Source organism: Tiliqua scincoides, chromosome 2 (genome assembly GCF_035046505.1).
Source record: "Tiliqua scincoides isolate rTilSci1 chromosome 2, rTilSci1.hap2, whole genome shotgun sequence".
Classification (NCBI taxonomy): domain Eukaryota; kingdom Metazoa; phylum Chordata; class Lepidosauria; order Squamata; family Scincidae; genus Tiliqua; species Tiliqua scincoides.
The window spans coordinates 152,507,849-152,534,792 of NC_089822.1; the positions used below are offsets into that span (position 1 = coordinate 152,507,849).

Sequence of the window (26,944 nt, forward strand, 5' to 3'; positions counted from 1 at the left end):
CTGATGCAGATTTTCATTTCAATTCAAAGATGCTCCATTAGCATACACAGATAAAAGAACTGCACAGATAGTCAGAGAGTATAAAGGTGTGGTAAATAAAAACCATCCATCATCATCCATTTAGGAGGGGTTAGATCTCACAAATTATTCCAAAAACTGTTTCCATGGTTTCTTGTGGCCCCCCTTTTGATCTAGTAGTAGCAAGTACTGCAATAAAGTGAAAACTCTGCTATCTCTTCCTCCTCCACACACGAAAGTGTATTTTCTTATAATGCTCTAATTAAAAAGTTATGGTGTGAGAGTTTGAGGAAGTACATTTCAGAGTCACGTTGTTACACCTAACGTCTTGATGCTAAGTTTGCTTTCTTGAAACTAAGATCTGCTGAATTCAGTGAGACTCAGTATGGTGTAAACAAGTTTGACTTTACATATACAGTACATTGATTAGCATTTTATGTTGGTTAAAGGCTTGGCTTTTACAGCAAGTCTTTGTCAGTTGTTTTGAGAGGCATTTTGCTCCCTTCCAAGCTTCCTTTATTTACACACACACACACACACACACACACACACACACACAATACATGTATCTGAAAACCTTCAATTTTTAGTTTTGTTTTGTCTATGTGATTGTTTTTCTGGCTTGTACTATCCTCTGGTTTGTGTAATACAGTTTTGAGCTATCTGTGAGCCCAATCCTGAGCTTGGTGCACTGGCTCACCGCCAATGTGCCATGTTGCAAACATGCCGTAAGACACGTTTGTGGGCCCTACTGCCGGGCAGGCACCCAACCTCTGCCGCTTGGCAGTTGCAGGGACTGCTGAGCAACAGAGAGGTGTGTAGGAGGAGGCAAGGAGGAGGCATGCTGGGGAGGTGGGAGGCGGGGAAGAGGCATGCTGGGGGAAGGGAGCAGGGAAGTAGGGAGGTGTGCGGCGGCAGTGAAGAAGGCCAATTCTATGCTTGGGATCATTAGGAAGGGTATTGAGAACAAAACGGCTAGTATTATAATGCCGTTGTACAAATCTATGGTAAGGCCACACCTGGAGTATTGTGTCCAATTCTGGTCGCCGCATCTCAAAAAAGACATAGTGGAAATGGAAAAGGTGCAAAAGAGAGCGACTAAGATGATTACGGGGCTGGGGCACCTTCCTTATGAGGAAAGGCTATGGCGTTTGGGCCTCTTCAGCCTCGAAAAGAGGCGCTTGAGGGGGGACATGATTGAGACATACAAAATTATGCAGGGAATGGACAGAGTGGATAGGGAGATGCTCTTTACACTCTCACATAATACCAGAACCAGGGGACATCCACTAAAATTGAGTGTTGGGCGGGTTAGGACAGACAAAAGAAAATATTTCTTTACTCAGCGTGTGGTCAGTCTGTGGAACTCCTTGCCACAGGATGTGGTGTCCAAGGGGATTGGACAAGTTTCTGGAGGAAAAATCCATTATAGGGTACAAGCCATGATGTATATGCGCAACCTCCTGATTTTAGAAATGGGTTAAGTCAGAATGCCAGATGTAGGGGAGGGCACCAGGATGAGGTCTCTTGTTATCTGGTGTGCTCCCTGGGGCATTTGGTGGGCCGCTGTGAGTTACAGGAAGCTGGCTTAGATGGGCCTATGGCCTGATCCAGTGGGGCTGTTCTTATGTTCTTATGTTCTTAGGTGGGACCAGTGGAGCAATGCTCCACCAGATCCAAAGCCTCCACATTGGGCCTCTGCCCAACACGGAGGCACTTGATTCACCGCCGACCATTTGGGGGCTACTCCGTTTACCCAGGGGATGGGGATGAAAGTCCCCTTCTCCCAAGGAGCTGCCAGCAGCTGCCCAAAACATGCAGGATGCAGTGGCAGCCATTTTTGGCACCGCCACAGCCCCATGCAGCTCAGAATTGGGCTGTAAGACTGCAAGATGGTATATGTTTTCTTCCATCAATTAATTTTAATAATGACTGCCTACTAAAGGGAAATATTTGAGGGAACATTGGCCTGAATAACAGGGTCTATGAGAAGGGGTACAGGGGGTAAAATTGTACCTGGGCCTAGGATCAAAAAGAGGACCAAGGAGCCAAAGGAGGAGGCCTAAAAATTTCTTGGGATCATATATTTTCCAGAAATAATAAAATAATAATACATTTAATTGTGATGAAGCAATTTAGTAAGCAAGTTTTTTGAGACCAGAATCTTCACTAAAGTACCACCTTCTCTTCCACTGCTTTGCTGTTCCCAGTCCCATTTCACAGCTCTCTTGCTATTCCTACCTTGCTAGTCCTTTCCCCCTCCCAGCTTTACTGATGTTCTGCTTTCTATAGCCTCAGCCTTGTTCATTCACCACTCTTGATGTGTTCCAATCAAGCCATAATTGATCAATTATAAGGATGTACATGTTTCACTTTGTGTGCGGTCCAACATTTTCATGCCATGAGATGTGCAAGTTCATCATGAAAATATGAATGTTTGAACAAAAGAAATGCAAAGACAATCATGTGGAAGGCAGGGAGAACCACACACAGCCTTATGGGAGGAAGCAATTGTAGTCATTGAGCAAATGGGATTGTTTATAGTTGGATTCCATTTCTGACATAAGGTTATATTTGACAACATTGACAGTACTGTCTTAGTCCTAGTAATATGCAATTTACCATGAAATATATCATTTTTCACTGTGAACCACTTCAGTTCCCCCCTCAATGAACACATCAGTAATTATAACAGCTTTCAAATTAAGAATCTGTGCTACATGCTGTTGTTTCATTTTGTGGGCCAAATAAGACAGCTGTTTAATTATATCTGAAAGGAAAGAAAACCTGAAAAAGAAAATTAGTAACACATACTGATAATTCAGCTATGATAGCTGCTGAATAATCAACAGCCAGGCAGATGGTGTGTGTGTTGAATGTTCAAAAAAAATCCCCCCCCCCAGTTTTAATACTTTGTAAGTCAGCTTACAGCCTGTACGACAGTGATTTTCAATCTTTTTTGTCTCACGGTACACACACAAGGTACTAAAATTCTCAAGGCACATCATCAGTTTTTTTGACAATTGACAAGTACACAGTGCTGCAGTTTGGGGACTCACATCCCCCAATGGTCCTACTAATAAATGATCCTTTCCCAAATTTCTGGGCACATCTGTGGACTGTTTGCGGCGTACTGGTTGAAAATGGCTGCTCTATAAGATCTGATAAACAGCTAGGAACTAACAATGATGATGGTCAATTCTACTAGACTTTCTTGTAGTGTACAATACCAATTCTAAGTCAAAACCATTTTTTTACTTAAAAAAATAGAAATCCTTAAAAATAAAAAAAAATAGCAAAAATCAACATTATTCAGGATGTCCACACTGGCATACATCATAGTAACAGCCCAATCCTATCCACACTTTCCTGGGACTAAGCCCCATTGACGCTAATTGGACTTACTTCTGAGTAGACATGCATAGGACTGGGCTGTTGGTTGCATACAGTATTTAATGACACTAGGGCTGCAATCCTAACCACGCTTTCCTGAGAGTAAGCCCCATTGAACAAAATAGGACTTACTTCTGAGTAGACCTGGTTAGGCTTGTGCCCTAGGCCAATTCTAATGGAAACTTATGCAAAGCAAAAAAAAAAAAGTATATTCTTATAATGAAGCAGTATAGAGCTCAAGCTATAATTCCCGCCCTGAGAACAGGAATTCATCAGTGGTTGCAGAGACCGAAAAAATCATGCAACGCTGGGAATTATCTGAATGTCAGTTTTATTGGAAATGCTAAGGAGGCTGGGCCTCTAAACAGAATGGATTAAAAAAAAATTTCTAAATTCAATATTTTCTATACAATTAGTCAATTTATTCAATTCCTACCCAGTGGCTGGGGGGGGGGCAACTCAAACATTAGATCACTCCAGATAAGGTAGCCATTGCAAGCAACCCTGTCAAGTTCACAGCAACCCATTGGATTGCTTCCTACAGACATGTCTTATACACTGGCTAGTTATTAGTCCCCTGGACTTTCTCACACTCTGTTTCCCCTCTAGTGCTGATCAAGCTGGCAGAGTCAGCAACAAAGTCCACCAGGCTGTAAGGCACAGAATCAGGGTGACCAGATGTAATGGAGGACAGAGTGCCTATATACCTTTAACCATTGTATAGAAGAGGGAATGTGGGCAGGTGCAGCTTTTCAAACCCTTCCATGATGAGCTGCACCTGCCCACATTCCCTCTTCTCTGCAATGGTTAAAAGTATAGGCACTCTCTCCTCCATTGCACCTGGTCACCCTGAACAGCATGCGAAAGGAAGGCTCACAGCAGCAACCAACGGGCGTGTCTATTCCCCAAAGACCGACTTCACAGAGCATGACAGGAAGTGCTTTCTGCTTCTGTCGGAGTTGTCAAATTTCTCTTGAAAGTTTTTTCCCGCCCGGCCTCTGATTGGCTAAGGCGCTGCAAGGATTCTTTCGATTGTTCGTTGCTTGGCGCGGCCCGTTCTGATTGGCCGATCTTTGCCCGGCTATAAGAAGGAGGCGCGCGAATAGAACAGCAGCTGGGTTCGGACGATTCTACTGTGAGAAGTCGCTGCCCGTGGCTGGAATCGCAATTATGAACAGCTTGATGATGCCCGGAGTCCAACCAGGGTCGTCCTGCAAAGCCCGTGGCCAGATCCAGGCACGTACTTCGAGATGTTATGTGGTAGCCTAGGAACTATAAGAGTTTGGGAGGAAGGCGCTTAGCTGAATAGATGCTTTCTAGCTGGACTTTTGGGGGTGATTCTCGGGCCCTTGGCTGGAGAAGTATGGAAAGGAGAGGTGACTAAGGCTACGATCCTATCCAAGTTTCCTGGGAGTAAGCCCCATTGACTTTAATGGGGCTTACTTCTGAGTAGACATGCATAGGAGTGGGCTCTAAGAAAGTGGCTAGAAATGACTAGTTGGATTGGGGAGGGCTCTGTGTGTGTGATGTTGGTTGTTATCAGAGTCCCTTTGGTGAAATGATTCTGTTAACACACTTACAAAGTTTAAAAACACGAGTCCTTCTGAACCAGGCAAAGGCTGCTATCATATCCACACTTACCTGGGACTGGGAGCAAGCCTCATTTACTATGCTGGGACTTCTGAGTAGGCATGCATAGGATTGGAAACAGGATGTTAGAGTAGGCAGATTTTGAGCCCAACAGTGATCAGCCTGCATGTTTGGTGGGGATGGGTCTAAGCGCTGACCCTACCTAATTTGTTTCATTTCCCTCCCTTGCTGTAGGTCATCTTTGGACCCATGTTCTCTGGCAAAAGGTATTGACACTGGGGATTTAAAAGGACAAAAGTGTGATTTGTGAATGTTGAACCTGCTGTATTGGGACTCTACTTCCTGCAAGGTTCAGGACTACTACTTCTGTACTTCCTACTACAGTATCATGAGTGTTTAAAATGGTGGAGAGTTGTGGCATGCCTGGACTGAAGGTAGATCCATCAACCTGGCTATTACATACAGCCACGCCTGAATGCCTGCCTGTTCTCTGTCTTAATTGCCCAGAGGCAAAAGGCTACCAAGGCATGGAAGTGCTATATATGTTTTGTAGAATGTATTAGAATAGCACTATATTATACACTGGATTTGACATATGACTGAGGCACTTATTAAAAGGTTCGCCATTGCTTTTCTGCTCTTGTTAGAATAGGCTCTGTTCATGATTCATCCTTCTGGTAGTGAATCCTGTGGGCTGATTAGAAGTGATTGAGGCTTCTTTCGTTTTTGTCTTCATAAGCTTAATTCCACTAAGCCTATGTGCTACCTTCTGCCTGCCAGACAAAAGCCAGTGTCTTAAATCTAAGACTCTGCTGCAACTCTGGGTACCTTTGGGGATGTTCTGCCGAATCATAGGATTACATTGTTGCTGTGTGCCTGAACTAGACTGGAGTTTGTGCAGTTTCCTGCACGCAGCAGAGTCTAATACCTGTCTATTAGTACAAATAGGCTTTCTTTCTAGTCAAGTGGCTTTTAACCTTCTCTGGATACTACTTGTTGGTTCTCCACTTTTATTTTGTAGCACTGAGCTCATGCGTCGCGTTCGTCGATTCCAGATTGCACAGTACAAGTGCCTGGTGATTAAGTATGCCAAGGATACACGCTACTGCACCAATGGAGTCTCTACACATGATAGGTAAATTGCCAAAATGTGCCCTGCAAGTAGTTGGAAAGAAAAGCAATTTGTTGTTCACACACAACATACTGATGTGATTTCTTACTTCTCAAGAAATTATCAAGGCATTATGTGTGTGTTCTGTGTCATCTTGATTATATCATGTAATTGTGGAAAGTATCTGATAAACAACTAAGCTTCTTGAGATTGTAGACTTTAAATTTTTTTTAAGTTCCTGGCTCAGAAATAAGCTTGGAAATTCACTGTCACTGGTACAATACAAAAAAAAAGATGCTGAGCAGGGATTCAGTGATCCAGGCTGCAGTGCTTTACACATAACTACATATCTTTCTCATAGCTAGCAAAAGCCAGAATGAAATAGGTAAAATATACAAACCTATATAAATTTACTATCATTTACTGTTGTGGTTAGAAAACATGAAAAGCACATTTTTATACATGTCTACTCAGATGTGTTGTGCATAAGGTTGCAGCCTAAGGCATTTTCATCCTTTAACCATCTCCATCTATAAAAGAAGGCCACTAAGGGCCCAATCCTATCCAATTTTCCAGGGCCAGTGCAACCTTGCCAATGGGGCCTGCATTATATCCTGTGGTGGAGAAGCAATCATAGAGGCCTCCTCAAGGTATGGGAACATTTGTTTCCACACCTCGGGGCTACATTGTGGCTGCACTGGTGCTGGAAAGTTGGATAGGATTGGACCCTATGGCTGCAATCCTATATACACTTTCCTGAGAGTAAGCCCCAATGAACAAAATGGGACTTTCTTCTGAGTAGACATATATAATTGTACTGTAAGTTCATGGTGTCCTTCTGTTTTCTATAGAAGAGTTGACCTGAAGACTGATTCAGTAAGTTAATATGTATCTATATGTATTTTCTATAATGATACTAATTCCCTTGTAGAAGCAGTGACTGTGATTTGCTGCCAGCTGCTCTTCTGAGAACAGTACTTTTAGTCTAGACCAGTGGTTTTCAAACTGGGGTGTTGTGATGCCCCAGCATGAAGGCCCTGGCCTTTGTCCCCTTAAGGGGCAGGGAGGAGGCAGCAACACAATCCCCAGGATTGCATAGCTCAGGGGGGCTGCAGGGACTGGGATGTACTCACCAGTCCCTGCAGCAGCATCCTGGGGTTGCAGGGAGCACTGTGCGAGTGTTTGCAGGGCTCCCCAGCCTTCTGAAAATCAAAGTAGTTTGCTCCACTTTCACTTTTGGAAGGCTGGGTAGCCCTGCAGATGCTCCTGCAGGGCTCCCCACACCCCAGGAAGGCTGCTGCAGGGACTGGTGAGTGCATCCCAGTCCCTGCAGCAATCCTGGGGATCCTGTCGCTGCCTTCCTTCGCCCCTGCAAGGACTTACTGTGGTTTTCAAACTCCCTGAGAGTTTGAAAACAGCAGGTCTGGACCAGTGGTTCCCAAACTTTTTAGTACCATTTTAGCAAACTTTTTAAAACAACCCTCTAAGTATTGGAACCCACCTAGGTTTACCAGATCTGAAAAAAAAAATCTAATAATTTATAAGTAATAATAATCAGAAAAAGATCCTCAAGCATTTATATCCCGATTTTTACACACACTTGCAAACTTCTGGAGCTTAGCTCCCTGCAGGCCAATTAGCAACTATCTTGCAAACTGCAGGAGGAGCCCTTTGCAGGGTAATTAGCAGCAGCAGTATCTATTTTTGAATAGCTTCAGGGCTAGATGCAGTTATCTGATCTTTCTGGCACCCTTTGATGACCCACCAAAAATCAGGTTGTGACCCACCAGAGGGTCTTGGCCCCCAGTTTTGGAACCACTGGTCTAGACTGCTCTACAAAAAGCTTGATATGTGACTACAGGCACATACAATTAATACCTCATAGAAATTGAAAGTAGCAAGTATTGCTACTTTGGGGTATGGGAGACTTCAGGGGTAGTTGGGTAACGTGTTCTGGGAAACTGCTATTCCAGGTGATGCTATACTGCCAAACTATCTTCAATCATCCCTCCACAATGAAGTCAAATTTTTAATGTGACACTCAGTAGCACATTGCGTAATACAGGTTGCTGAAGCAAGAATTCCCCTCCCCATTTGGCTCATGCCCCTTTGCATGCAAGGTGGCTAAAATATTTTTACCCTCAAGTCTTCCTTTTTGCCTGTGTGCTCTCTTGAACACGATGCCATGTAGCCACTCAGCAAGCTCAATCTTTATAGCCTGTGTTGTTGCCCAAAATGTCAAGGGAGTGGCAACAGGATACAGGTATCATGTTGCCTTGAGTGCTCCCAGAGGCATCTGATGGGCCATGATGAGATACAGGAAACTGGACTAGATAGGCCCTTGGCCTAATCCAGCAAGGCTCTTATGTGCTTGTGTTATTCCCTAGCTGTCATGTGTACATGTGTCCACAGAAAGTTACATGGCAACAAACCATTTACCTGCAACTTGTATTTGAAATTGTCAACATTGTAATGGTTTTCTAATACATGATCTTGTGAACTGTGCCTACCTACCCCATCTTAATGGTTTCTCAAATCTTGATGGCAACTGTGAGAGGAAATTCACCAGGTGTTGAAAATGAAAATAGAACTTGCCCTGAAGGTTCTTCATAATCTCCAGGCATCACCTTACTGCAAATATTTTTTTCTACATAGGAACACCATGGAGGCCCTGTCAGCTTGTTGCCTCAAAGATGTGCATCAAGAAGCTCTCAGCTCTGCTGTGATTGGCATTGATGAAGGCCAATTTGTAAGTTCTTTGTACCTTTTCTAATCTGTTTTATGTGATAAGACAAATGTTCCTAATTTGGTTTCAAGGAAATGTAAGAGCTTATTTCTTTTTTACACTGAGCTAAATACAGGAACATGGAAGGATCTGTGTCCTTGGTCTGGGCACATCTGTGTTATCTTCTTTCTAAAGACTCTCCCATTGTAAAGTCTTTAATGTGTGTATCTGTACCATATAGGTTCCTGCAAAGAGATTCCTGGCAGATTTATTTGGCAGAATGGGGTGTTCAGACACAACTGAAGCATCTAATTGGGTAGTGATGTAAAGTTAAAATAGGCATTAATGAGATGTTAAGCAGGGCTGGCCAGAAGTTGGCTACAGTAGCCCCTGCCCAATTTCTGGTGGACTGTTTTGAGTTTGCTGGTATTGGAAGGAATGGTGGACTATGTGGAACATGACCTGATGCAGAAAGATATTTGTTCTGTGGAGCAAACTCTGAATTGTGTAACATAGACCAGTCATTTCTGTTCAAAAAATCTGAGGTTTATTCTTGTAAGTATAAAACACACTGGTGGGGATTCTGGGAAGCAAGCCACCCCTGATACAGAAGTGTCTACATTCTTCAGATCTGAACTTGATAGGAAATAGATGAGGAAGAAACATTTCCGCTGTGTTTACTGATAGCAGCTCTGTGGCTTCTGGCTGTAAAATAAGCCTAGCATTACCATCACCTCATCTATTATGCTGTATTGCTTTGGTATATGTCTTCTATTGAAACTAATTCTTGGCCCATTTAGCTCAATATTGATGCTGACTGACAGTGGTTCTTCAGGATGTCAGACCTACCTGGAGATGCCAGAGACAAACCCTGAAACTCTCTGCATGTACAGCATATGTTCTATGAAGACTGAGCTACTACTCCATGTCCTTGGTACTTCTAGGCTGATAATGCAGTGGAGTTAAAGGAACAGTGTTCATAATGCATAACCTAAGAATACAAGCCTTCCTGGTCAAACCGAGTAGTGCTTGAATCTGCCAGGATACATGTTCAAAGCGACAGGGCTGCACCTAATTTGTCAAATCACCCCCAACTGGTTATTTCAACACATAGAGCATTTCTGTCTATAAATAAAGTAATGTAAGATCAGATACCCTTTGAGTCTTCTACCTGGAGAGTGCTTTTTCTCATCCTGTCCTTTCTGGGAGAAACCCCACTGATGAACAGAATAGAAGGCTGTCTATAGCTTGAGGGTAGTAGTGGATCCATTATGCAATAACTGAGCTTGGTTGAGTCCTTCTTTCTAGGCTGCTCCCCATCTGTTACAGCTAGCAGGGAAGGCACTAGATTCTTCAGGAAGAGAATGTGGGACTACATTGTACTGATACTAGACTAGTTCATAAGCTACCCAATTTGTCTACTGCAAAGAAACAGCAGCTTTTCTCTCCCCTTATCTAGTTCCCTGATGTTGTAGAGTTCTGTGAGGCAATGGCCAACGCAGGGAAAACTGTCATTGTGGCAGCCCTTGATGGGACTTTTCAGAGGAAGGTAAGTAGATCAGTCACAACAGTTCTGTCTCCTGGCTGGTTTGTCCTGCTCCTATATGATGCACCTGGCTTTCTCATTGTAGGCCTTTGGGAATATCTTGCAGCTGGTCCCCTTGGCAGAGAGTGTGGTGAAACTAAATGCTGTCTGTATGGAATGTTATCGGGAGGCTTCATATACAAAGAGGCTGGGAGCAGAGAAGGAGGTAAGGATAAAAGTGTGTATCCTTAAGCCTCCAATTCTTCAGTTGTGAACATACCATTGACATCTATGGGGCAAATGCCCCAGGCATGAGCCTCTAGGACTCCCCCCCCCCACCTCTCTGAGAACTGTGCTTCCAATTTCCCAGAAGCAGAGTTTATAGTATCAGGGAACCTCAGAGAGGCTTTCCTAATGCAGGTTCAGATCACGTGAGCCTCAGGTGAGGGGGGGGGGCAACAGCACTTGAGGGTGTCATTGCAGACCTTTGCCCTGGGGAGGTCCACCGCTGCAATCCTTAACATACTTATGGAGAAATGAGGCCCCTTGACTCACTTGAGTAAACATACATAAGATTCTGCTACAGCAGTTCCCAAGGTAATTCTGCTAGATACTAGCAGGAAAGGAATACTGCTCTAACTGGGAAAGAATGTGAACCTCTCTTGTCTAACCAGGTGGAAGTGATTGGAGGGGCAGACAAATATCATGCAGTCTGCCGTGTCTGCTACTTCAAGAAAAGACCACAGCAGTCGGTGATTGAGAACAAAGAAAACCTACCTGGAGGAAACAAGCACTCAGATGCTCTTGCTTCCCGGAAGGCCTTGGCTGTCCGTCAGGTCATGCAGTGGAGCCCATCAAAATGAACAAAGGGAACAAGAGACTAGTTGCTGGGTAGACTAAGGAACTGTTGTCCTGTTGTTCGTTCAACTCTTGCCTGGAAATCCTATACTATATTGATGCAAAGATACTAATGAAAGCACCAGAAGGAAGAGAGCTGTTCTTACTAGGTAAACAGTGGCAAGACTATGCTGCAACAGGCTACAGACTTAAGTATTCCATGCTTAGAAGTTGGAAACTAATCCGTCTCTCTTTTTAGGGAAGATTTCCTATTGTCAAGCATTTTAATTCCCTTCTTACCAATATTTGCCTGCTGCACTTACTTGGCTTCAGGGTATACTTGGTATACTTGTTTAGGGGGACAAATCAGGATTGAGCAGAAGTTATAATAGTGAAACCAGTATAAATTACATTCTAACACCATTATCTTCTAGCCAAGCACTGGTGGTGTTCTAGACTTTCTCTAGAAAGGCACCTTCTCCCCCTTGGCCCTTTAAGTTTTATTACTCTACAACAGAGCTTGATGCTCATATAATTAAACTGAGAAGTGTTTTACTCAATTGTATGCAAATCTCACTGAGTCAACATCTAGGGGTAGTGGATATAGAAGGGTGCTTTTCCTGTTCTGCAGTGACCAGTGAAGCTAGAGAAGTTAAGACCTTCCTGTACCTGCAACCTCTAAGCTTGCCTTGTTGAAGAAGCCTTAATGTATATAGCTAGAAATTAGTAATTTCTCATGCTGGTTTGTTAATTTTGTAGGGTGAAGCAGACCTTTACTTTCCTAAATTATACAGGGTGACTGACATTATCAGTTATGGTACTCCAGCCATGTACAACCTGATATTGGTGCTAGATGCCCAGTGTAAGAACAGCAATACCAATTGCTGCATCTGTTCTAACAAATGCTGATTACAATACCCTGTAGCCACTGAGCTGTCTCACCCTCCACTGAGCTTGTAACATGAAAATGTACTGTTGTAATTATAAAGGGTTGCTTTTACTGCTAATGAAAATGATTAGACTAAGTATTAGATTAGACTGGAGTATTGTGTCCAGTTCTGGTTGCCGCATCTCAAAAAAGCCATAGTGGAAATGGAAAAGGTGCAAAAGAGCGACTAAAATGATTACTGGGCTGGGGCACCTTCCTTATGAGGAAAGGCTATGGCAGTTGGGCCTCTTCACCCTAGAAAAGAGGCGCCTGAGGGGAGGACATGATTGAGACATACAAAATTATGCATGCGAAGGATAGAGTGATGCTCTTTACACTCTCACATAACACCAGAACCAGGGGACATCCACTAGAATTGAGTGTTGGGAGAGTTAGGAGAGACAAAAAAAAATATTTTACTCAGCATGTGATCGGTCTGTGGAGCTCCTTGCCACAGGATGTGGTGATGGCATCTGGCCTGGATGCCTTTAAAAGGGGATTGGACAAGTTTCTGGAGGAAAAATCCATTACAGGTTACAAGCCATGATGTGTATGTGCAACCTTCTGATTTTAGAAATGGGCTATGTCAGATGTAAGGGAGGGCACCAGGATGCAGGTCTCTTGTTATCGGGTGTGCTCCCTGGGGCATTTGGTGGGCCGCTGTGAGATACAGGAAGCTGGACTAGATGGGCCTATGGCCTGATCCAGTGGGGCTGTTCTTAGATTACTGGATCTACTTTCAATTTCTAGCCTTTTAGGGGTCAAGATCAGGTTTACTTTGAGATGAGACTCCATCTTGAGAATGCACTACAGCTACTTTCCTGGAAAAAAAATCTTGAGAGCTACTGCAAATATCCATGGCTCTTCTATTTGGAATCAAAGAGCAGCAGTCAAAAGACTTGGCTGGTGCATTCATTTGGGCAAAAGCCAGAGCAGCAGCTGGATAATAACTCTACCCTGAAAAAGAAGCTGAGATAAGATTATATTGCTTGTTCCTATAGCAGCCAAGAGCTTAGGCTACCTCATATAAACAGTCTGGTTCACATAAGGACATTTTCACCTATGTCATGCAAGGGGACAAGTCATAACAATACCACAGAAGCCAAGTGACAAGTTTATTTCCACTATGATGCAGACATTTCAAACACTTTTGAACCTTTAGCAATCATCTTCCCAGTTTTCCCACCATACAGACTGTGCAATTCTGAAATAGCACTCTCCTCTGAAGAGCTTGGGCAGGGAATATATACACCAGAGCATACACCTTTCCCTGAAAGCCTTGTTGAAGCCATCCAGCAAAGGTTGGCACTGTAAGTTTGTGCAAGTTGCTTTTTTAGCCTGACCACAAGAGTTAACCTCCCTTGGAAGTGTTTCTACTTGCAGCCTGAGTAGCTGCAGCCCATTATTATATTTCTGGTGGAAATATTATGGTAGAAAGGCTGGTGTCTCCCACTTCTAACTAAGACTGAAAATGAGGGGGGGGGGAAGATGTGGGTGCAGGGGAATAGGCAAGGCACACAGGAGACCATTTTCACTCTAATACAGTAGGTAAGTTCAAAGCTTTATATACATATCCTTCCACAGAAATGAGAGGGCCTTCAGGCCTAGGCTTTGGCATTAAGGCCATCCAGCAGCAGCTGAAAAGAATGGGGAAGGCCCCTGCATTACCCAAATCTAGAAAGGCAGCACCACAGGAGCCATGGGAATTAAACCCACCCAGGGGCTGAAATACAGTAACAATGAATGAAAGTATACCAAGGCACTGGGGTAATGGCACCTGGAAGAAAGGTAATTTGACTTGTCTGTCAATAGCAAAGGTCCCACTAGCACAGGCACAGCAGGAAGCAAATAAGGAATAGCATAGTTCCCTTACTGCTGGATGAAGACTAGCTCCTGCCACAGCAGAGGCCAACAGTTCTTAATAGAAAGTGACCCTCTGTGGGGATTCAGCAACTGCAATGCCTTGTCAGCCACAGGCCACCAGGAAAGCCTCCCACACCCCTGAGAGAACAAAGCACTGTCTGTGAAAAGCAGCTTTCAGAAAGAGCAGAGACAGCAGGAATATCCCCAAACCCACCACACACACCAAGCTGTGGCAACCTCACTCTTCACAGTAGAGGCCTCCCTAAGCAGTGAATCAATTGCACTTGTGTGGCTCTCTGCCAGCTATTGTTACAGTGATAGTAGCAAATCAGTACACAGGTGGGGGCTGGTAGCCCCCCAAGTCCTCTCCGGAGTGAGTGAAAGGTGGCTGCTGGTAGCTCTCATGGCTGACATTCGGGTAGCTGGAATATGGAGTTCCAGGATTTGGAGCTGGATCAGTGTAACTGTTGGCAAAATCTTGCACACCCATGCGGTAGCGCTGAAGAGCAAAGACAATCAGGAGTCCCTGTGGAGAGAACAGTTGTTAGCTTGAGCCAGCTAGGAGGCTCAATTCAGAGTTGCTTGGCAGCAAGTAGCTGCTACAGAATTGCCATTTTCATGCAGTACCAAGTAGACCACACCATCAAATATACTGATGACTGAACAGATACACAGTAAAGATCTTGGAGTGAACATGCCAAGTTATTGTCCCTCCCCAAGCTATCCTACTTTACCCAGAATGCACTGGAGTAGATTTCCCTGAGTCAGGCACAGTATTACTAGTTAGCATCTATAAAGCTCTACAGGGCCTTGGTGTGCTCCATACATATCCAAGTCTTACAAGCACTCTGAGAGTAGTTGGTATTCCCATATTGGAGATGGAGGTTACAGAGACATGTCAATGGCTACCTTGTGAGGAAACCAAGGCAAGGTTTTAACCTGGTTCACAACTCTCAGCAAGCCATCATAGCAGCCAGGAGATTTGGCCTCTGCTTCCACCTCATGAGCTGAAGTCAAAAGAATGACTGGGTTTAATCTTGGCTTTCTGGCACCTCACTCACCCATGAGAAAATGGAGAAAAAGCTGAAGACAATTGAAGCACGGGCAGAATCAGCCCCTATTGTTACATCTCCAGCCAATGTTGATGCCCACTGGTTTGTCAGCACGCAGAATCCAATAAACCACAGAAAGGTCCAAAGAGCTAGTTAAAGAATAAAGGGATATTTATCATCAGAAGCAATGAGAAGACTGTGCAACTTAATAGAAAGGCCCATGTTAAAGCCCTATCGTGGGGCACCACATCAATCTTCCTCAGCAGGAACCCTTCACTCTAGATTTCAAATGTCAACACAGAGAATACCATTCTGTATCTTCCACATTTTCCTCCAGCTGGGACTATGGCAGTCCATTTCCTTCACCCGCTAATAAAGCAACTGCCACTATGCTCCTTTAGAAGACATTAAAGGAATCTTCCCACTGGGCAGGACAGTTGTACTCTCAAGACAGATGAACAGTATGAATAGTACTGTACATGATTCAAGTGTGTGGGTTTAGTAGTAATCTGGCCCCAGGCTTGCAATGGGAGTCCATTAATCCCGAAGACCAGGAAACAACTAACCACTACTTAGCAGCCCTGTTCATGCTCCTGCTGACATTTTCAACAAAGCATACATGTTGGTGCCAGGAACAACAGGGCCCCAGTTCCATGATCTTTCCCTCCTTGTCCTGTGATATCCATGCCAAGAAATTGCAATAGTCCAGTATTGTGGAACTCCGAGGTCATTTTTCCTGTAGGGCACTAATTCACATAAAAGGAGGTCCTAATAGGCACCATGCCAGGAGATACACACACACAGAATGAACAAACAAGGGCAGCCATTGTCAGACTCAGGAAACAGAGCAAGGGGAAGAGAAGAGTGGGAGGAGGACATGAATAAAGCCTAACCCTCCCACCACAAATACCTGAGAAGCCCAAGTCAGCCATGACAAGGTACTTGCGATCCGTGGCATTGCTAATCCGTGGGAAGTAGACATCAACCATGAAGAAGAACACACAGGCCATGAAGGCAAGCACGCCAATGGCAATGCCATAACGGCAGGTATTCTCACTGTGGTTAAAGATGCAGTGGAGCTGGTCAGTGGTGGGACGGTTACTGTAGCCTTCACCAATGATACAGGAGAAAACGATGAGTGCAAACACCTGCAAACAAGGAGCACAATGATAGCAACTTTCCAGAATGATACAGGGATTTGGGAAAGCACAAGCCAGGACAGATGTCCCATCAGGGTTACAACATCAAGCCCCAGTGCAGGCCACAGCTTACAGCTGCCCTCACCCACAGCTGAAAGTTACCCAGTACTTCTGTGCTTTAGAGTTTGTCCCAAACTCAACAGAGAGAAGAGTTTGAAGAGAGAACTCAACAGTTGTGCAAGAGGGACTTCACACCAAGGAGAAGAGCATAATACAATACTGTATACAGTGCCAGGCACTTTGCCAGAGGAAGATGCAGAGTTCTGCTCTGTTAGGATTTGGAATTTCTAACTGTGGGTAAAACCACCACATTTCTATCAAGAGAGTAGTGCAAAATTACCCCATCAAGCAAATTACACAATGCATTGATGCGATAATCCACCAAAGTTCCCACCACATACAAAGGAACATCCCTTTGATGAAACAGGAACTTTTCTCCAGGGTTGAGTGGAATTACCCAAATAGTCCCCTCCAGAATGACCACTGCAGACCTCATCACAGGTCAACAACCAAGCAGACTTGCAGCTCTCCATTCTGAGTAAGCAGGCACAGCCTTTCTAAGCATCTGCTAGAGCAGGGAAACATGCTGTACTACAACGAAGTAGCCTTGCCTCTGAAGGGAGGGCCCAAAGTTCTGCTATTCTGTGGCAAAGCCAAGCTGCTGTCTGCTTCCTGGGAGAGCTGCCTCCTCATTTTCATATCAGAGGTTTCCCTAGAACAGAGGTGTCAAACATAAGACCTGCGAGCCAAATGTGGCTCCTGGAAGCAATTTATCCAGCTCTCATTATAATTGGGCTCTCTCATATCTTGAAAATATGAACAAGATTTGCACTTATTTTTTCTTCTGTTATTTGCAGCTAATGTGTTTCTATGTGAGAACAAAGTGCTTATTTCTGGCCATCATGTGCTTAATGACATCACTTTCTGCTTAATGACATCACTTCTGTCCCTCAACAGGTAGCATGAATGTTAACTTTGGCCCTAGAAGATCTACAAACATTGCCCATTTGCTTCTCTCTCTTTACTTGAGGGGAGCCCCTATGGGCAAGGCTGCCACATAAAAAGATAAGAACAACCCCGCTGGATCAGGCCATAGGCACAGCTAGTCCAGCCTCCTGTATCACACAGTGGCCCACTAGATGCCTGAGGGAGCACACAAGACAACAGGTGATCTGCATCCTGGTATTAGTAGCCCACTTCTAAAAACAGGAGGCTGCACATACACATCACGGCTTGGAGCCCATGGTGGACTTGTCCTCCAGAAATTTGTCCAACCCCCTTTGAAAGACATCCAGGCAAGATGCCATCACCACATCCTGTGGCAAGGAGTTCCACAGACGAACCACACTCGAAAGTCATGCCACAGAAGCAAGCTCGGAGCACGATCTCATCGGAGTCCAGCGGCCCACCCACAACCTGGCAGCTGACAGCCACATGACCGGCGGTGTCCCAAGCGGAGGGTTTTATTAAGCCCACGTTGCCCAATCTCCAGCGCGTGCAGGGAGGCGAACGGGCCAGAGAGAAACGCAACCGGGAACGCGAAGGCTGGCCAAACAACCCACCGGAGCGGGGCACCTGGGCTTGGGCGACGGAGAGGGAGTGGGCTCCCGGCAGGGTACTTTCCCCAGCCGGCAGCCACGGATGGTTAGCAGGGCGGGGCATCCCCAGCACAGCCGCCTCCTCCTCCTCGCAGGCGCCCGCCCGGGATGAGCCCCGCACACCTGAGCCGCGCCCTCCCCGGCCTCGCTTCCGCCCCTGCTGCAGGTGCCTCCTTCTGCAGCGGCGTCGGGTTGGGTGGCGCGCCACGCCGCGCTGCTGTTCCGCTCCAGCGACTCCCCCCTCCCGCGGGGCAGTGCCGGCCCGGCGCCCACACCGGCCCAGGGACCTCCGCTGCTCCCAGAGCGCCTGGACCACCTGCACCCCCAGCCCGTTCACGCGCCGCTGCCTTCCAGGCGGGGCACGAGGGTGGCCGCACCCACTTCACGGGGTGGGGGAGTGGAAAGAGGGCAGCCTCTGCTCCCCACCCGCCCCCAGCCCGGCAGGCTCACTCACCGCGCTCAGAAGGCGCGAGATGACCTGAGGCTGCTGCAAGAAGCGCCAGGGCTCGAAGGCGCCCCCCGCCTTGGCAGCTCCGTACGCGCCTCCGCCGCTCTCCATGACTCTGACGCTGCGCTCGCCAGGCCCGGAACTGGCCGCCGTCGCCTCCGCCTCGCCGCAGCTTGTGCCTGCCCGTCCTCAGGCCCCGCCCTTCACTCCACCCCGGGGAGGAGAGCGGGCCCGACCGGGGCAGCGGAGGGGAGGCCGCGACTCGCGTGCGCGCTGCAGTCCTAGCCACACTTTCCTGGGAGGAAGCCCCGCTGGCTAGAATGGGACTGACTTCTGAGGAGACCTGCTTAGGATGGGGCTCTGGGGCTGCAATCCTATCTACACTTTCCTGGGAGGAAGCCCCATTCACTATACTGGGACTGACTTCTGAGGAGACCTGCCTAGGATGGGGCTCTGGGGCTGCAGTCCCAGCCACACTTTCCTGGGAGGAAGCCTCATTGACTATAATGGGACTTACTTCTGAGGAGACCTGCATAGAGTTGAACTCTAAGAACAGAGTGTGTCCTTCTGCCCCAGGCTGAGTTTGAGACACTTTCCTGGGAGGAAGCCTCATTGACTATAATGGGACTTACTTCTGAGGAGACCTGCATAGGGTTGAACTCTAAGAACAGAGTGTGCCCTTCTGCCCCAGGCTGAGTTTGAGATCTGCAGACAAGTTGAAATGAAGATGCAGCTCCCAGTCCTGTGGAAGGGCAGTCCCTGATGAGGAGCGCAGCTTCGTGCTGAGGGTCCAGTCCTATCCAACTTTCCAGCACCGGTGCAGTAGCAATGCAGCCCCCCCCCCAAGTAACGGAACAAATATTCCCCTATCTTGAGGAGGCCTCTGTGGCTGCTTCCCCACCACAAGATGGAGCACACATCCCATTGGCACAGCTGCACAGACACTGGAAAATTGGATAGGTTTGGACCCCGAAGTCTCTTGATTTCAGGTCAAGATTCCATCCAACATTCTGCCTAGCTCAGTTCAGGGCCTCTGAGAGGCATTTTATCAGGGGGCACAAGTTTCTTTTGGGCCCCTTCCCACAGGGGGGCAACAGCTAGAATAGTCTTTGGAGTTCAGATCTCCTGGACTTCCCGATGCAGAGCCCAGATCTACCTGCCCATATGGCATACAGTAATACAGAAAACTAATACCAGAAAACCTGTCTCTCAAAAAAAAATTTAAATATAGAAAATCATTGCAAAAAATTAGCATCGTATTTAGGCTCACACTAGAATGGAAAGTGTCCTTTGCATATCAAAACTTACTTCTTCAGCTATGTTGCAAAGAGCACAAGCAAAGAGCTACTGTAGCAGGCCGGTTTCCTCCCAGATTTGACCCTGAGTTAAGGAGTTAGCCCAATGCGTATGGCTGGCTGCAGCAGCCACTGCCATGCCCACAGTAATGCCCTCAGCATCCCACATGGGCAGTAAGTCTGGGTGAGATCAGAAAATCCACTACCAAACCCACAGTAGTGCCCCCAGCATCCCACATGGGCAACGAGTCTGGGTGAGATTGGAAAATATAAGATCCCAGGAAATTTCTGGGCCTCTTTTGAAATCTGAGGTGCTAACAGCCTAAACAGATTCGCTCACTTTGATCACAATGGCAAGTGTATGGAAAAACACATGACTCCAGATATGTAGCACTTGCAGTTATGAGCACTTCTGGGCAAGGTGTTGATAAACAGAAAAAAAATGCAGCAGATGAAGCAAGTAGTTTGTTATTTCCATGTCCATGGTTGGTTCTGTAGCTGCTGGGCTTGCTCTTCTAGGTTAATCTGCCATCATGTACAAAGAAAATAGAGTCAGTTTGAAACCCAAGCTAAACCCCAGGTGTTCCTGAGGTGTTACTGTCAGGTGCTACCCTCCAGGTACTTAAAGCATTGCCTTGCCATTTGCTCATTTATGGCCAGATTCTCTTTGACTAAGGACTTAAACAGTTTGTAATTGTGCCTTTGTTCTTTAGGTAGTCCTGCAAGTATGTGCGCTAGCTCTGTACCCACACATTGTGAACAGAGTACAAGCAACCATAACCTTTTAGGGACTTGCTCATCCTCACATGCTTGTTCAAACATAGCAAGATAGGACATCACATCCCCATCATGGACATACCTTGGGTCCCATTGTTCTGTGAGATGCTTCCTTTGTCCTCTCCGATCCTTGATCTGCATTTCTAAGAGGCACTGTTGCATGGCAAAAAATTTAGCCCAGTCTCTTGCTGAGGGCATTGCAGCTCCTGGGGAAGCTCCAGCAGCATTCCCATCCCCCGCTACTTGTGTTGGCAGTGGGGCTGTTGGTGCAGGAGTGGGTGGAGGAGGTGTGGAAACTGGCAACACAGGGTTCACAACAGCAGGCTCTGATGACAGTTGTAAAGGAGGCTGTGCTCTTACCGTGGAACGCGATACTGGTTTTTGCACGGCAGGCAACATCCAAGGGTCCTAATCACTTTCTGCATCACTTTCATCCGTCCACTCCAACTCTTGTTGAAATTTGAGAGCGGACCTGCTGGCAGCCGTACTTGGCATGTTGTGCCTCTGTGGATTGCTCTGGTTCTCTGCACTCCATGACGCACGTGCTTTGAACCTCTGTCTCTCTTCCTCCATGAGTTGAGTTCGGCGCACCCCTGAGTGTCCTCTCAGGGGCCTCTCATCCTCCATGGTCATAGGTGGTACAGACTCAGATCTGTAAGCCTCTTCCACTAGGCTTGGGGTTTGGGAATCCAGTATGTTGACTGGCATTGGTCCCACAGCCCCCTCCACCTCTTCAAAATTAAGCAACTGATCTCTGAACATCATGTTGCTGTCTTCTACCCTATGCTAGTTCTTCTTAACGTTGCTGAGGCAGAACAGCCCTTACTGCCAAAATAACAAACCACTGAAATCTTTGTAGAGGTTTGCCTCTGCCTTAAGTGTAACCACTTTTGGGAACAAAGTTCAGTCAAAATCCCACCACTGCCACCATGTCGCAAACTTAGGGGGGTTTGGGGTGCTCAGACTTCTTGGTTCTCGAGCAATAAAGCCCTCAAGGCCCCCTGTTCAGTAGTACTGTCACCACCCTGTATGTGCCAGTGCCTCAGTCCAGGGACACTGAGACCCTCTAGGCTTAATTCTATCCCTTGCAGGCACTGAGTGCTTTCTCCAATTAAAGCTTCAGTCCTCAAGTTACTAGACCTCAATGAGCACTTGGAAGCTTGCTGAACAGCTAGGCAGGATTCTGAACCTTTGTCCCCAACAGGCAATGAAACAATTTAGTAAAAGAGATTTTAGTTTATTAAATACATAAGGTTACATGAGGTTATATAAGGTAGCAAATGCTAGAGGCATAAACATCTAGGAAACATATCAGCAATAAAATAAAATAATAAAGCTAGTTGGCTATCTCTATTATCCCTATCTCTCACCTGGGTCAGTTACTCTTGTAGATCTTTTAGCTCCAGGCTACCTGTGAGGCCAGATGCCCATGTTGGACAATGGAGCTCACAGCGTGCAGGATGTTGCACCCAAAACCTTTGTCCAAGAAGGGACCAGACCCACCCTTTGGGCCTCATTATTATACTTCTTATGCTAATAGTACTGAGGTGGCTTCATACTTATTTAGACTGTCCAATCAGGAACTTTTGAGGACAGAACCTTATCGAAGTGGGCCTGGTTCCTAGCCCTCTTAGTTCTTACCCCTCCCAACTGGAGATCTACAGCTGCATTTCATCAGCTTGATAAGGCACCATTCTGTCTGCAAAGGTGCTACATTCCATTGGGTTGTAATTCTTGTTGTCTGTCTGGCCGGCAGAAGAGAGACAACAATCTTTGTGTTTGTTTACTCACATTCTTGCAGCTAGGAACTGCTAGCAACTTCTCCGTTACTGACTTAGTTTGGTTCAGGCTTCACATGCTAACCAAGGCCTAACATGTACATATTCACGACAAGCATGTACCCAATCTGAGCCTCCCACAGTCTTATCCCCCCTAATGGAAACTAGACCCCCCCCCCGAAGATTCTTCATTTCACTTCTATTCCTTTCTTTTCCCTCTTCTAGCCACAGTTGCTGCTTCTCTGCATTCCTGCTTTGCCATTTAAAAAGAGAGAGGACAAGATTAGGAAGTGTGGGGGGAGAAACAGAGCTAAGCTGGTGGGCTAAAGCATCCACTCTAGCTCATCAGTGCCACTCTTCTCCTTTTCCTCCACACTTCTGTCTTTCTGTTCTCACCCTATGCCTTTTCAAGAGACAGGGAGGAAAAAGTGGGACAGGAGGGGAAATGAGTAGAGTAGTAGCAGCAGGAAGGAACAGTAAATGTAGAGGGGTACTGGCAGAGGTGGGGTAAGATGGCCAGTAAAGGCAGCTGTGTGTCCTGTGTGCCCTGTGTTCATCTGTCCCCTGAGGTAGCTGCCTTACCCTACCCTCACTAGCAAGCCAGCACCAATCAGTTCTGACTGTGCAACAGAGCATGCAGAGGAGTAGTTTGTTTTCAGAGTTTAAGGCAGGGCTTTTCAAACTGGGGCGTCACGATGCCCCACCCTGCGGGCCCTGGCCTCTGCCCCCTTAAGGGGCGGGGGCAACCTGGAGGCAGGGAGGAGGCAGCGGCGCGATCCCCAGGATCCTCCACTTTAGCAGAGGCGGGGCGTGATCGCTCCACATCCGCTTTCACCTGCTGCAGGGAGCTCTGCTGCAGGTCACACCGGGCTCTCTGCACCCCTGGGAGGCTGCAGGGGCTTGGGTATGTGTACCCAAGCCCCTGCAGCCCCCCTGAGCAGTGTGATCCTAGGGATTGCGCTGCTGGCTTCTCCCACCTCTGTTGCCTCCCCCCTCCCGCCCACGCAAGAACTTAGTGGCTCTCAAACTCTCCCAGAGAGTTTGAGAACCACTGGTTTAAGGACACAAAAGGTTCACTCCAAAAAGCGGTTGTGCTCGTCTGTAGCAGCAAAATCCACAAAGAGCCTTGCGGCATCCCAAAGACTAACAAATGTACTTCAACTTAAGCTTTCATGGCCACCATACAGAAAGAATGTGTGAATCTAACACCATAAGAACCTGCTGTTTCTGCCATCCATTTCACTGGACACACACATGGCCCAGCAAAGTCACCACATTTCGATAGCCCAAAGTGCACAATAACCTGAGGCTGGAAACAACAACTGAAACAACAAGCAACACTATGTCTTGTTATCTTGGGCAATGTCCTTTAAAGTGGGAACAGGGAATCTGAGGGTTCACCTACCAGTTCCCATGACTGTTCCTAGAAATCTCATTCTCTTTTCTTTAATCCAAGCCAGGAACTATTCATCACTACTTCCTGGTTTTACAAATAAAGGAGCAAGGAGATGATGCAAGACCTGCATGACGATCAGAACTCTGGCCAGCAGCAAGGGGAGTTTAAGAGCTCTACTTCAAACAACTGTTTGATTTACTCAGAAACATTTGATACCCATCTCTAAGGATTAAATCAAAAGGAGGCCAAGGGTAAGGAATAGTTTCGAACAACAGATAAGAGGTCTAGCCACTTGAGTTAATGAGGGGACAGAATTTTATGCACAGATTATGCCTTCATTTTTTTGTTTAAACAGTTATTTTTAGTCCGATTTAGGTAATGGCTTTTTTCAAAATGTGTTATCAATGTAAGTGAATACATTCAGAGGATAACATGGATAAAACATGGATGGAAAAACTTCTGAGATGAGGACCAGATTTTTATTATATCCCACAGGCAGTCCTCACTGTATCTTAAGGCTATTCAAGAGAGTGGCTGCCTTGAGGTTTTGGATGCAGAAATCCCATTCAGTGAAGATCCTGGCACTGACACAAGGCTTGAATTCTCATCTTAGCCCCTCCCCCTGCACCAAGCTGGTTACAATCTGAACACTGGGACAGTGGTGGAGACTGTCATGGACATGCAAGGTCTTTCTTCTAGCAAATTAATTTTTTTGCCCCAAGTAATATAGAACTTAGTTTGCATGACAAGATGGAGCTTGTCCAAGCACTGGGTTCAGTCCAGAGGCGTGAATACACCTAGTTACATCCAATTTGCTTTCAGGTAGAGATTGCAGGATATGTTTTCTAAGACATGAAAGTGAGTGAATCACATGAAAGTGACTGAAGGTGGAAAATGGACAATAGTTTAGAAATGTTCACTTAGTGCCTTCATTGGAGGAAAATAACAAAACATCTTGTTAGGATAAGGAACAGCAGCATTAGACTCCTGACTGGATTAACTGTAAAGACTTCAGAGTGATGTAGGAACTTCACCTGTGGGTTTTAGGAGGTTATAATGGAGAAAGAGCTTTGGATGTTGACTCAAGAAGGCTGGGCAGACATATTGCAGCAGAATGCCAATACAGAGAGGCTCTTCTAACAGGAATAAATGTTAGCCTTCATGCAGAAAAATGTGAAAGAAGGAAGAGACTTGGCTCTTATCAGTGTTTTAGATAAATATTTCTAATTATGAGAATTAATGGGCAGTAGGACATGCTTCCAACAGAAAGTGAAGCATTTCCCCAGTTAGAAAGAAAGGTGGGAGAAATGGTAATCTTCTGAAAAGAACAGCTTTGTTTACTAAAGCTTGAGATGCAAAATATTTAACTGTCATTGCAATCCAGTGCATGTCTATGTAGAAGTAAGCCTCCAGAGTTTAATGGAGTTTACTCCCAGGTACATTTTATATAGGACTGCAACCGTTGACTAATACAGCGAGAGTCATGGAAATGAGATAGAAAGACAATACATCTGTTCAATAATTGAGCTTTTATATTCCTTTTGGGAATGATGAAACACAATAATGTTCAACTATTTGTTTTGTTTGGGTTAATTTTTAAATGAGGCTCTGTTTGTACTGGGATTGCATAACATTATTACATCATGATTGTACTTTGTTGTTACAAATATTAATGCTTATCATTAAATTCTAAAAGTGTGGCATTTCTGTGCAAATTCCTGCCCAGGGAATTTGAGTGTACCAGATATGGATTAGGGATATGTAATCCTGCCCTTGTGTGGACAAGATGACCTTTACAGACACCACTAGGAAGGATTCAGCATTTCCAGCATGTCATAAGACATGACATATAAACATTCCTCACCCTCCTGTAACTTCTTATCCCTTCTCCCTCCCCCCCCCAATCCTATACTTTCTTGCCTCATACATTCTAAGGTCTGTGTCTCACATGAGGAAATCCAGAGGAAGCCGCCAAAGAGGTATCCCAGAGGTATACCTGTTTAGCCTAACAGGTAGGCTAAATGTACATTGTAGTGGTTTTTGCTATCTTGTTTCACATTATAAGCACCATAAAACAAGTAATTATGCTCCAGAAAGCCCTGAAGATGGGACATGAGAGAAGATGAGAAGTCAGCTTTATACTTGCAGATTGATTCACCTAACCTACACTGTACTAACTCTCAAAGGTTCTGAACCCAGAGTTTAGTATGAAAGAGGATGGAGGGGGAATCTTCCTCAAACTTGCTATAGATCCAAGAAAGTCCTCTCCATCTACCTTCAAGGAGTGTTCCTCTGCTCCACAGCTCCATTACCTATACTTCATCATCTTTCCTCTGCAGCCACACATCCAGGTTGCATCTGCCTACCTATCAGTTGCTATGTCTCCTACCCAACACACTGACCCCCAAATCATATTTCCTGCAGACTCACTTCACCAGTGAAGATGTCCTGGAAACATTGCCAGGCAGTTCATTTGCTGATGTCATTACTGTACTGTAGTTCATACATTCAGGTTCTAGAAGAAAGGGGGTTCAGCATTAGATCCTCCAACTCTTCATCAGGAAAAATGAAATACTTTTTCTCTTAAAGATACAACAAAAATTTACCTGTGCTCAGATCCTTAGGAAAGATTGTCATTTTCTGGGGAGTAATAGGCAGCAGGTTGAAGCCTGTGCCCAATATCACAACCAGAAAGTTAATGAAGAGCAAGAACTTCAGAAAGGTGAAGTAGGACTTGATGCAAGGACCAAAGTTCAGTGTATGTTACACAGGATTGCAAAAATGAACACCCAATCACACAAGCATTTTAGTATCAGAAAGGGATGGGAAGTTGAATAGGATACTTAGAATAAATTCTGTCTACAGACTTGTCCTCCCTTACATTTAGGATAGCCGCGTAGCTTGTTTTAATGTGGCTGATTGGAGAGTTTGCCTGTTAGTTGTTTTATTTAGCTCAGCCTCAGTGAGAGTCACTATGCAAATACTGTATACATTTTTATGCTTTTAAAATCAAGAGCATCTACAATTCAGCATACACCAGAGCAGAGGCTAGGGCAGGGGGTTCCCTCTGGGAAAAGCAGTAGTATAGTGGTAAATGTAGGAGCGCATTGTAACACTCTCCCAGAGCCATATCATCACTAAAACAAATCAAAAAATCAGCTTTAAACTTCTTTATTAGTGTGCCTTCTCCTGCCCCTTATTTCTACATACAGTATTTTGAAACTTATTACAATTCATGTATCGTAGATTTAGGTCATTTCATTCTAGACTCTTGAAGTGGTTAAAACAAATATATAAAAAGTGAATAACGTAAATATAATTATAGATAAATATCTTGTTGGCATCCTTCAGTCTTGGAAGACTATGGTGTCATGCTCTGAATGGTGGTTCTGGAGCAGAGTGTCCTCTCCA

The 26,944-nt window shown here is 45.5% G+C and overlaps 2 protein-coding genes across 3 annotated transcripts; one reads left to right on the forward strand and one right to left on the reverse strand.

The window, feature by feature from the left end:
- Positions 1-4,539: 4,539 nt before the first annotated feature.
- Positions 4,540-12,188, forward strand: TK1 (thymidine kinase 1). Its single transcript, XM_066616951.1, has 7 exons — positions 4,540-4,647; positions 5,236-5,267; positions 6,023-6,136; positions 8,768-8,861; positions 10,297-10,386; positions 10,469-10,588; positions 11,037-12,188. The coding sequence occupies exons 1-7, from the start codon at positions 4,582-4,584 to the stop codon at positions 11,223-11,225; spliced, it is 705 nt and encodes a 234-aa protein (XP_066473048.1). The 5' UTR covers positions 4,540-4,581; the 3' UTR covers positions 11,226-12,188.
- A 1,040-nt stretch (positions 12,189-13,228) lies between these two features.
- On the reverse strand, positions 13,229-20,559 carry SYNGR2 (synaptogyrin 2). 2 transcript variants are annotated; one of them, XM_066617036.1, is made up of 4 exons: positions 20,442-20,559; positions 15,953-16,190; positions 15,052-15,191; positions 13,229-14,516 (listed from the first exon to the last, which is right to left on the reverse strand). In XM_066617036.1, the coding sequence occupies exons 1-4, from the start codon at positions 20,451-20,453 to the stop codon at positions 14,319-14,321; spliced, it is 588 nt and encodes a 195-aa protein (XP_066473133.1). In that variant the 5' UTR covers positions 20,454-20,559; the 3' UTR covers positions 13,229-14,318. The 2 variants fall into 2 exon arrangements, with proteins under 2 accessions (XP_066473133.1, XP_066473132.1); XM_066617035.1 differs by lacking the exon at positions 20,442-20,559 and adding an exon at positions 18,294-18,463.
- Between the last annotated feature and the right edge of the window lie 6,385 nt (positions 20,560-26,944).

Coding starts and splice junctions, on each gene's coding strand:
- SYNGR2 (XM_066617035.1), bottom strand. CDS start 18,398: ATGGAGAGCGGCGGAGGCGCGTACGGAGCTGCCAAGGCGGGGGGCGCC. Junction 15,192..15,952: donor GGCTGACTTGGGCTTCTCAG/GTATTTGTGGTG, acceptor TTCTTTAACTAG/CTCTTTGGACCTTTCTGTGG. Junction 14,517..15,051: donor TTTTCTCCATTTTCTCATGG/GTGAGTGAGGTG, acceptor TTCTCTCCACAG/GGACTCCTGATTGTCTTTGC.
- TK1 (XM_066616951.1), top strand. CDS start 4,582: ATGAACAGCTTGATGATGCCCGGAGTCCAACCAGGGTCGTCCTGCAAA. Junction 4,648..5,235: donor AAGCCCGTGGCCAGATCCAG/GCACGTACTTCG, acceptor CCCTTGCTGTAG/GTCATCTTTGGACCCATGTT. Junction 10,589..11,036: donor GGCTGGGAGCAGAGAAGGAG/GTAAGGATAAAA, acceptor TTGTCTAACCAG/GTGGAAGTGATTGGAGGGGC.